The sequence below is a fragment of the Oncorhynchus mykiss genome, chromosome 20, assembly GCF_013265735.2.
Source record: "Oncorhynchus mykiss isolate Arlee chromosome 20, USDA_OmykA_1.1, whole genome shotgun sequence".
Classification (NCBI taxonomy): Eukaryota; Metazoa; Chordata; class Actinopteri; order Salmoniformes; family Salmonidae; genus Oncorhynchus; species Oncorhynchus mykiss.
In genome coordinates, this window is record NC_048584.1 from 21,774,998 (window position 1) to 21,786,748 (window position 11,751).

Here is an 11,751-nt window from a genome sequence, read left to right on the forward strand (position 1 = left end):
CCCCGGCATCATCTTGGGCAGAAGGTATGGCTATCCACCAGGGAACTGCCCTTCCGGGTAGAATCCCACAAGGTTTATTGGCCCATTTCCCATCGCCAAAATGATTAGCCCCTCAGCTTTTTGTCTTCTGTTGCCACATACCCTTCGTATACATCCCACCTTTCATGTGTCCAGAGATAAACCCATGTCTTTGCGATTGTCTCCACCTCCTCCAGATGTCACCCATCTTCCCCATTATCCCCTGTGTATTTATACCTGTGTTCTCTGTTTGTCTGTTGCCAGTTCGTCTTGTTTGTCAAGTCAACCAGCGTTTTTCATCTCAGCTCCTGCTTCTCCCCAGTCTCTCTTTTTCTCACCCTCCTGGTTTTGACCCTTGACAGTCTTGTCCAATTGCTGAAATTCCCGTACGGACTCGGGAGAGGCAAAGGTCGAGAGCCATGCGTCCTCCGAAACACGACCCCGCCAAGCCGCTCTGCTTCTTGACACACTGCTCGTTTAACCCGGAAGCCGGCCGCACCAATGTGTCAGAGGAAACACCGTACAGCTAGTGACCAAAGTCAGCGTGCATGTGACCGGCCCGCCACAAGGAGTCGCTAGAGTGCAATGGGACAAGGACATCCCAGCCGGCCTAACCCTCCCCTAACCCAGACGACGCTGGGACAATTGTGCACCGCGGTTGACTGCGACACAGCCCGGGATCGAACCCGGATCTGTAGTGACGCCTCTAGTGCTGCGATGCAGTGCCGCTGTGCCACTGTGGAGGCAATTTGGGGTTTTAACCCTATCCCGAACCTTAACCCTTACCTTACCATTCAGAAAGAGTGCCTAAACTTACACCTTAACTTCAAAATTTGACATTTGGAGAAATGGAACGATAAAGAGCAGCAGGAGTCAGCCCAGGGTGTGAAAAACACTTTGAAATTTTACATTTTGAGCAATATTGAAATTTAATGTTTGGAGAATGTGGATGAAGTTAGACTGTGAGAGTTTGTTGGTATTACCTTATGACTCAGACATTATGAAAAGATATTTGTTAGTAATTTTGAAGCTGCAAAAGTGGTCTAATCTAATGTTGAGGTGATTCCATGTCCCTTGTGTATTTAATTATAGGCTATAGGCTACATTAAGATTCATATCTAAGAGCCCTCAAAACCATGTGCTTATGATCATATATTTCAAATAATTTGCATGTATTCAAATACATTCAAATATTGTTTAGTTTTCTGGTACTGTATTTAAATATCAAAGAAAATAGTTGCCTTTTAGTTTAAACTCTATATAAACTACAGTATATTCGACTACCATAAGTATTTGAAAAGTTGGTATTTTCAAATAAACTACAAAATGCTAAGAAAATGTGCCCAGGTCTGCTGGAAACAAACACGATGCAAGGTAAATTAGTACCACTACATAGTTTGAATGGGAAGTGCCCTCTGCCAGGTCTCTTACACCAATAACATGCTTGCACGCACATAGACAAAAACATGCTTCCAAACACACACACCAAAATAGAGCTGAGAGGTCAGACAGTGAAACATGAGGGTATTAATGTGGGGCAGTCAGTCACATAGGGCCTCAGACCAGACACACAGCAGCACAGTAATTTCTGATGCGCCTCTCTCTTATCATCACATAACAAGCTAAAGAGAGTGTGAGGGTTGTTGTGTGTCAGCCAAGGTGATTCATCATGACAGCTGTGGAAAATTTGTCTGAATTACTGTGGAAATGAGAGTATGTTTTCACAGCATGTCCAACAGCAGCTATTGCGTCTATGCATGCCACAGACAGTGTTAGCTTTCTGAGCTTAAGCTTAGACTTTAGGTCCAGGATATACCGCAAGTTTTCACAGGTATGGTTGCATGTTCATTTATTGTGTGGATGCGTGCATATGTTTGTTTTTGTGTGTGTGTGGGTGTACAGTAAGACTCACCATAACCATAAGTGGTCTCATCCAGGGAGGTAGGAGAGGTGTGGAAGAGGTTTTTAATAGGGCAGCCGTCCACATCCAGCCGGGGGAGGGACACTGCATTCTTGATGATGGGGGAGATGGGAGGGGGTGGCGGGGACAGGTCCTTCGACCCCCCCCTGGGATGCTCTGGTGTCTTCCGAACATGCCGGAGGGTCCGGGAGAAGAAAGCCCCGATCTTGTTATCAGGACTTGTGACGGAATCATCATCTTCATTTCCGTTGGCGGCCCCGCCGTGATTGCTAAGGAACGAAGTGTCACCGAACACGTCCCCTCCGCGGCCCACATGCATGGTGTGACGGAAGTCTCCCAGCGGAGGGCTGATCATGTCCAAGGTGAGGTCACCCTTGAAATGACGTTTACCCTGAGAGCCGGCCACCAGGCCCTTCAGCCCAGGGATCTTCCCCAGGTTCATGGTGATGGCCAAGGGTAAGGTTCTCTAACAAAAGTACAAAAATCCCTTTAAATCCACTGAAAGTAGGGATGGAAAAGGAATTTAAATATCTTTGGTGAAAGATTTGCTTCAAAATTCTCCCAGGGGGAAAGTGTGGCTCAAAAGTAATGATCATGTAAGTTTAGGTTTTGAATAGAATTCCACCACCAGGTCTTGTAGGGTCAAACTCGGTAATGGAGACGTCTATTGTATTCTCTTGTTATCATGTGCTGTTTGCAATTTCAGTCCCATTTTCTGCTGTTTGTTGTCATCCATAAGTCGAGAGAAATGGAGGGAAAAAGTATGCAGCTCAGTTCCTGGAATTCACTGCCAGTTTCAGTGTGGTCAGAGACGCTATGCTCTACAGTTGTTTTAGGCTTTGGGTTTTTAAAACATCAGCTCAGGAATAACCCCAGTTCTAGCTGCAAATATCCCTCCTGTGGTTGTACACTGGAACCATTTATTAAAAGAAAGCACAAAAAATGTATTCAATTCTCCGCCTAGAAGAGGCTCAAATGCAGCTATAACAGTCCAGTAATCCTGAGGGGAATTTTTTTGCTAGAGACTGATTTAGTGTATAGATGTAGAACCAGGTAGGATATCTGGCAGAACACATCACAATCTGGAACATTCAGTCATAAAGTAACTGGATCAGGTTTTTCTACAGACCCTTGCCTGCTGTTAGTCGTCAAAGTTCCGGGTTTCAAAGTCCACTGTTCTAGAACCTTCTAAATGTAGACCACAGTGACTCTCCTGTCACTGCCCTCGAGAACAAATTAAATGTAAGAGTGAGAGTTTCAGGGTATTTTGTCTCTCTCTCGTCCTGTGTTTTGTTACAACATGAGTGCGTGCTACTTAATCAGATCACATATTTCCCCAAAATACTTTTGCAAAATATCTATAAAAGCAGAGCAGAGACCCTCATTCAACACTTACAACTGATCTGACCAGAAGCCCCAAATCTTGTTTTCAAACATGCAAAGTATGTTCCACTAGAAAAAAAACATACGGTTCTATTTGTAGCCCAAAATTCATAAAATACTGACAAATGTACTGATAAGAAAATCACTTAGCTGACTTTTATTGCACAAAATACCCCAGTAAGTCAACACTGGCAGGAGGTATGCAAATAATGGACTTTTCCTTTGTTATCTTTAGCCAGCAAAGTAATGGATATTGCTTTCTGTAATAATTTGATAGTGTAACGTACACTGACAAGGTGTTCTTGTTCTTTTAAGAGCTTTCCATTGCCGAGGCCCTCCCACGAGCGATAGCCTGTCTTTATTAATGACTTGGAGCAGACGTCTGAATGGGATTGCGTCAGGGTTAAAGCAGCCTTTTAATTTGCTCCTGACCACAGTCCCAGGCCCTCTCCTTTAGGTCTCCACTGGCTGGCGTTTTAAGAGGGGCAGCTGGGAGCAGCACAGAGGGAGGAAGCACACCTCATACCACAGACTGGAAAGAGAGAGAGCGAGGGAGAGGAGTCGAGAGAGAGAGAGAGAGCAGTACCAGGGGTCTACTTACCAGACCAACAGACTTATATTAGGTGTGATGTTGAATTTGAGATAGTCTTAACCTCTCGAGAGCATGAACCAGACACTCATAACCAGACTTCATATACTTACAGTTCAAGTCACCACCTCAACATCTCTGACTAACTCTCCTATGTGACTGTGAGCTGCAGAGGCAAAAGCAATCATGCACTGCTCAGCTTGTGTGTGAATGTGAAGCAAAGCAGATTCTCTCTCATGGTTGAAAGAAAGAGAAAGAGAGAGAGAGAGACTTGTTGACCTCTCGTCTGACTCCCGCAGACACAGCTGGAGCCCGAAGGTTTATCCCCACACGTCTTTAAGGAACGCTCCTAGATGTCTCCTACACGTTCCAGCATCCCCCCATGCCCTGCTCTGTCCTCCTCCTCTCCTTCTGATCCTTTGTTTTCAGAGTTACACAAATCCAGCCGCCCACAGTCCAGGCATCTGATAGAGCAGGGCTGAAACTGAGCACCAGTTGGTTTCAGAAAAAATAACAAAAACAGAAGTCTCTAATAAAAGGTAATAAGTTTAATACAGTAATCCGGGCGGCTGTCTGAGTTTTCAGAAGGAAAAAGGGGGGTCTCCTCAGGGGATTGGTCGTAGCCTGGATGAGCCCCTAATCCCTGGATCTCTTCTTCCCCTCAATACTTTTTGGGGGCTCTCTCCTCCCTCTTTCTGGGCTCTGTCCTGGCACTGTCGTTCCTCTCTCTGGGTCTGTGCTGGTTCTCTCCACCAGGCCTGCTGGTTATCTGCTGGTTATCTGGGTCTGAGAAGCTACCTTGGCCTCACTCTGAACATGCTGTCTGTTGTGGGAGATAGAGAGGGGGGAGACAGGGAGTTAGAAATGGTGGGTCATGGTTCCGGTACATACAGTTGAAAGTCGGAAGTTTACATACACTTATGGTGGAGTCATTAAAACTTGTTTTTTAAACACTCCACAAATTTCTTGTTAACAAGCTATAGTTTTGGCAAGTCGGTTAGGACATCTACTTTGTGCATGACACAAGTCATTTTTCCAACAATTGTTTACAGACAGAATATTTCACTTATAATTCACTGTGTCACAATTCCAGTGGGTCAGAGGTTTACATACACTAAGTTGACTGTGCCTTTTAACAGATTGTGGAATTGCTTTAGAAGCAACTGATAGGCTAATTGACATAATTTGAGTCAATTGGAGGTGTACCTGTATTTCAAGGCCTACCTTCAAACTCAGTGCCTCTTTGCTTGACATCATGGGAAAATCAAAAGAAATCAGTCAAGACCTCAGAAAAAAAATTGTAGACCCCCACAAGTCTGGTTCATCCTTGGGAGCAATTTCCAAATGCCTGAAGGTACCATGTTCATCTGTACAAACAATAGTACGCAAGTATAAACACCATGGGACCATGCAGCCATCATACTGCTCAGGAAGGAGACGCGTTCTGTCTCCTAGAGATGAATGTACTTTGGTGCGAAAAGTGCAAATCAATCCCAGAACAACAGCAAAGGACCCTGTGAAGATGCTGGAGGAAACAGGTACAAAAGTATCTATATCTTCAGTAAAAACGAGTCCTATATCAACATAACCTGAAAGGCCCTCAGCAAGGAAGAAGCCAGTGCTCCAAAACCACCATAAAAAAAAGCCAGACTACGGTTTGCAACTGCACATGGGGACAAAGATCGTACTTTTTGGAGAAATGCCCTTTGAACTGTTTGGCCATAATGGGCATCGTTATGTTTGGAGGAAAAAGGGGGAGGCTTGCAAGCCGAAGAACACCATCCCAACCATGAAGCACGGGGGTGGCAGCATCATCTTGTGGGGGTGCTTTGCTTCAGGAGGGACTGGTGCACTTCACAAAATAGATGGCATCATGAGGGAAGAAAATTATGTGGATATATTGAAGAAACATCTCAAGACATCAGTCAGGAAGTTAAAGCTTGGTCGCAAATGGGTCTTCCAAATGAACAATGACCCCAAGCACACTTCCAAAGTGGTGGCAAAATGGCTTAAGGACTCAAAGTCAAGGTATTGGAGTGGCCATCACAAAGCCCTGACCTCAATCCTATAGAAAGTTTGTGGGCAGAACTGAAAAAGCGTGTGCGAGCAAAGAGGCCTACAAACCTGACTCAGTTACACCAGCTCTGTCAGGAGGAATGGGCCAAAATTCACCCAACCTATTGTGAGAAGTTTGTGGAAGGCTAACCAGAAACATTTAACCCAAGTTAAACAATTTAAAGGCAATGCTACAAAATACTAATTGAGTGTATGTAAACTTCTGACCCACTGGAAATGTGATGAAAGAAATAAAAGCTTAAATAAATTATTCTCTCTACTATTATTCTTACATTTCACATTCTTAAAATAAAGTGGTGATCCTAACTGAACTAAGACAGGGAATGTTTACTAGGATTAAATGACAGGAATTGTGAAAAACTGAGTTTAAATGTATTTGGCTATGGTGTATGTAAACATCCGACTTCAACTGTAGGTAAGACACACAGAAATATAATGAAAGGTAAATCATCTGGCATTCGGAGTGCAGCTAGTACTGACAGTTGTTTTCATAGTGCAGCTGGTACTGACAGTTGTTTTCAAAGTGCAGCTGGTACTGACAGTTGTTTTCATAGTGCAGCTGGTACTGACAGTTGTTTTCAATGTGCAGCTGGTACTGACAGTTGTTTTCATAGTGCAGCTGGTACTGACAGTTGTTTTCAATGTGCAGCTAGTACTGACAGTTGTTTTCATAGTGCAGCTGGTACTGACAGTTGTTTTCAATGTGCAGCTGGTACTGACAGTTGTTTTCAAAGTGCAGCTGGTACTGACAGTTGTTTTCAAAGTGCAGCTAGTACTGACAGTTGTTTTCATAGTGCAGCTGGTACTGACAGTTGTTTTCAAAGTGCAGCTGGTACTGACAGTTGTTTTCATTGTGCAGCTGGTACTGACAGTTGTTTTCATTGTGCAGCTGGTACTGACAGTTATTTTCAAAGTACAGCTGGTACTGACAGTTGTTTTCATTGTGCAGCTGGTACTGACAGTTGTTTTCAAAGTGCAGCTGGTACTGACAGTTGTTTTCATTGTGCAGCTGGTACTGACAGTTGTTTTCAAAGTGCAGCTGGTACTGACAGTTGTTTTCAATGTGCAGCTGGTACTGACAGTTGTTTTCATAGTGCAGCTGGTACTGACAGTTGTTTTCATAGTGCAGCTGGTACTGACAGTTGTTTTCAATGTGCAGCTGGTACTGACAGTTGTTTTCATAGTGCAGCTGGTACTGACAGTTGTTTTCAAAGTGCAGCTGGTACTGACAGTTGTTTTCATAGTGCAGCTGGTACTGACAGTTGTTTTCAATGTGCAGCTGGTACTGACAGTTGTTTTCATAGTGCAGCTTGTACTGACAGTTGTTTTCATAGTGCAGCTGGTACTGACAGTTGTTTTCATAGTGCAGCTGGTACTGACAGTTGTTTTCAATGTGCAGCTGGTACTGACAGTTGTTTTCAATGTGCAGCTGGTACTGACAGTTGTTTTCATAGTGCAGCTGGTACTGACAGTTGTTTTCAAAGTGCAGCTGGTACTGACAGTTGTTTTCATTGTGCAGCTGGTACTGACAGTTGTTTTCATAGTGCAGCTGGTACTGACAGTTGTTTTCATAGTGCAGCTGGTACTGCCAGTTGTTTTCAAAGTGCAGCTGGTACTGACAGTTGTTTTCATTGTGCAGCTGGTACTGACAGTTGTTTTCATAGTGCAGCTGGTACTGACAGTTGTTTTCATAGTGCAGCTGGTACTGACAGTTGTTTTCAAAGTGCAGCTGGTACTGACAGTTGTTTTCATTGTGCAGCTGGTACTGACAGTTGTTTTCATAGTGCAGCTGGTACTGACAGTTGTTTTCATAGTGCAGCTGGTACTGACAGTTGTTTTCAATGTGCAGCTGGTACTGACAGTTGTTTTCAATGTGCAGCTGGTACTGACAGTTGTTTTCAACGTGCAGCTGGTACTGACCGTTGTTTTCATTGTGCAGCTGGTACTGACAGTTGTTTTCATAGTGCAGCTGGTACTGACAGTTGTTTTCAAAGTGCAGCTGGTACTGACAGTTGTTTTCATAGTGCAGCTGGTACTGACAGTTGTTTTCAAAGTGCAGCTGGTACTGACAGTTGTTTTCATTGTGCAGCTGGTACTGACAGTTGTTTTCAATGTGCAGCTGGTACTGACAGTTGTTTTCAATGTGCAGCTGGTACTGACAGTTGTTTTCAACGTGCAGCTGGTACTGACAGTTGTTTTCAAAGTGCAGCTGGTACTGACAGTTGTTTTCATTGTGCAGCTGGTACTGACAGTTGTTTTCAATGTGCAGCTGGTACTGACAGTTGTTTTCATAGTGCAGCTTGTACTGACAGTTGTTTTCAAAGTGCAGCTGGTACTGACAGTTGTTTTCATTGTGCAGCTGGTACTGACAGTTGTTTTTGTTTGTATTCCACATTTTTTCCACTCCTTTTCCTGCCACTACCCAAGTAGTAACTATATAATAGTTTCTGTTTGACTGTAATTCAACTGGCTAAACATAACACAAAACTCCAAAATTACACAAGCTGAGTATTAAAGGGGTTTCCCGAATATCCCTCTGGTAGGCTACATCCCAGAACCATCCATCCAATCCACCCCCTCCACCATGTAGCTGCCATACCTGTGAGCCAAGGTGAGGGATGGTGGATGTTCACTGACTGGTCTGTGAGGTATGGTATGGTAACATTCCAAATGGCACCATATTACTTATATAGGTCATTACTTTTGACAGGGTCAAAAGTAGTGCACTATGTAGTGAATAGGGTTCCATTTGGGACGCACTGTAGATGGAGAAGCCATCTACACTGTAAACCGGAGAAGCCAGGCTCTAATAGGAGCCGTGTGTGTGTGAACACATTCCTGGGAGCAATATCACTGGACTCTCTCTCTGCATTACAACCATCACATCAGAGAGCGAAGAAAAGAACCCAACCACATCCCTGATTAGAAACACCTTAAGGTCTGATCCCGCTTTCCTTCTCTGAGTCTGGCTGTGTTACAGTACTGTATGAAGATCTCATGGTTTGGAGAGATACAGCTGGCACACACACACATGCAAAAAAAACACATGGCTAGATCAATGGACTGGAGAGATCCTGTACTGTACTCTCAATCATATTTTATTGAATCGAATGAGTCAGGAGTTTATACAGAATTATGTTTTGTTGGGTATACCAACCAGCATTTGACCCCTCTCCTCCTTTCCAAACTCCGGTCCTATTGTAAGTCCCTTACTCACTAACTAAGTTAACCAGGTGAACAAACATACAAGATAAGGCTGCGTTTTTTCACTCCCCCGCCACATCCAAATAATTTATCTTCCCCTTAGCTGTGCTCTATTTGAATCCAAGGAAAATAGAGCAACACTTCCCCTAAGCCAATCATTTGTTTATGCTTTTTCAACAAACATCCATAGGCTCTTGAAGCATCTATCCTTCCTTCATCCTTTGTCTTCCTTTTCCCTCCTTTCAGCGTTCTCTCCAGTCCCCCTCATTCTCTCTCTACCCCTCTTTCTCTCCATTTGTCATTTGCCATGCTGTTGTCGACAGACTTTGAGGGGGTCAGGAAAGGAATGAGTCAGGCCCATTTGGTGACGTGACAGGTCATGTATCCTCTACTCTTTATGTGTGGCAACCAAGACACCAACAACAAGTAGCCTCAGGTGTTAAAACAGACAGTTCCTCCATACTGGGAGTTCACACCTTCTAAACTAAACTCTTTCCTGGTTGCGTCAATCAAAGATGGTGGATAAATGAAGATAGTTCACTCAGGCCGTTTACCATTGAATTATTTTCTGCCCACTTAACGGGATGGCTCTCCCATAGACACCAATGCGATAGCATCTGGGTCTGGTCTGATTAGGTCATTGACTTCAATGTAACCAGAACAAAACCTGAGAGTGGGGTGTCTCGCTTCCTCTTCAGACTCTGGCGTCAATGGCACGGGTCACATGGAGGAATGTGGGGCACAGGTACAAATGTCTAGAGTTCAAATGAAGGAATCTCATTGGATGAGGCCAACAGGGAAGGAATGCCCCAACTCTACATTCCAATACCTCATCATCAGGTTCTGATTCTAGGTGTTTGCTTGGTTATTCTGGTACAATATGCATGAGTAAGGCCGGTGGCAGGCCAAAATTGAAAAATAAAAATCAATAGAGGCATGCGATGGTCAAACAGGTCTACTGCAGCCATGCGTGAACAAGAGTAGATCCATCAGACCTGCCTGGTGTTGCAGGCAGAGCGCCAGGAAAACATTGCTATTATCACAGAGCCTGCTCTCTCCATTGATCTGCCTTGTGTGTGAAGCTAACAAGCTCTCCAATCAATTGTATTGGCTGATCTCCCTAATGAGGTCAGAGTAATGAGAGCTCTGTTATGTGGTGTTGCTACCCTTGACATGTGGAGCAGGGGCTGCGTCATTAACTTGTCAATATGTGAGTCAGGGGTTCCCCTACGGTGTTCTGTTAAACAAGTCATTTTATTGAATAGTTGAATCCTCAATGGTAAATGTTCTGATTCCCCCCATAAAACATCCGATGAGCGTAAGCAAGAACGAAGAATACAGGAGAGGATAGATTCATATAATTTGTGGACAATATTTTTGATCTGCTAAGACCTAAGCATAGACCAGTGATATATTGCAACACAAGCAACCCTAAATATAATGCAGGACAGATTATGTTTCATGCCAAATGATCTATGGACAGTCACCCTCAAAACTTTTACCACAATAACAAATGTGCATGTTAGGATACAGCTAGGCTACAGAGCCATAGAACCGTATACATCGGCAGCCTATGGCTCATAATTTCAGTTATCAAATATGATGACTTGATTGTGAATAGACAGCAAGACAACATTAAACAAAAAAGTTTTCCTCCATACTTTACTTTCAGTTGACAGAGTCTATTGATATTTGAGAGATTGCATTTATAGAAGAATAATTAATAGCCTTAATATTTATTCAAATAGCCTAATGAAAGGAGAGGCTAGGAGAGGAAAATAAAAAGTTGAGTGTAAAGAAAAATTTACCTGGGCAAGTAGATTTAGAGCCGTTCACGCGATTAAAAGAGCGTACTTTTTATGATAATCCCAAAAATCCGTAATTATAATGAAGTATCATGATGTATTGTGAGTTCTAGTAGCCGGTCTTGTAACCGGACAGTACGTTTAGCGCGTTCTGCTTCAGCAGAATGAGTTTGAGTAGGCGGTGAAGAATGGTGCGGGCTACTCATAAACTGATGACGAGGCCATCATCGAATCAGCAGAGGCGAAGCTGGCAAGGGGAATTTACTGTATGAAGTAGCTAGTGATACGCGGGTTGACTCATAACCTGCAGTCCCGCAGTTATATGCAGGTTATAGGGTCAAACCGTCTATAATTTCGTTAATTTGGGGTATAATTTATGTTTTCTTTTATGTATTCACAAAAAATCCATTATGTTATTACTTTTCACTTTGTTTTGCTTTAGGCTTATTTAATCATGCTTTAAATTAATTTAATCTAGAAAATGCTCCAATGTGTACACAAATTGAAAACTTAAGTAGTATTTTTCTTTGCTTTTAAAAGATGCCACATAAAAACATACAGACAGAAACAACATTTAAATAATATCCTATACCATACCTGGAACATCTGCAAATAGACAGGGAGAGATACTGGAAGAAAAAAGAGATGGGAGAAGTTAAATCTATCTCTGAGCTTACAAAGCAAGAACGGAGAAGCAAGAGATGACAATGGAAATGTAACCAATGGAATAGAAGACAGACTTTAAAGAGAACAGT

At 43.2% G+C, this 11,751-nt stretch overlaps 1 protein-coding gene across 1 annotated transcript in view; it reads right to left on the reverse strand.

Annotated features, from left to right (window-relative positions):
- The window catches only part of LOC110499087 (cdc42 effector protein 1), a 29,618-nt gene extending 18,411 nt beyond the window's left edge, over positions 1 to 11,207 (reverse strand). Inside the window, exons 1-2 of the mRNA XM_021575979.2 lie at positions 11,000 to 11,207; positions 1,931 to 4,734 (exon numbers count right to left, since the gene is read on the reverse strand). Of these exons, the coding sequence (XP_021431654.2) occupies positions 1,931 to 2,381 (451 nt within the window). The 5' untranslated portion in view covers positions 2,382 to 4,734; positions 11,000 to 11,207. The remainder of the gene's footprint in view (positions 1 to 1,930; positions 4,735 to 10,999) is intronic.
- Between the last annotated feature and the right edge of the window lie 544 nt (positions 11,208 to 11,751).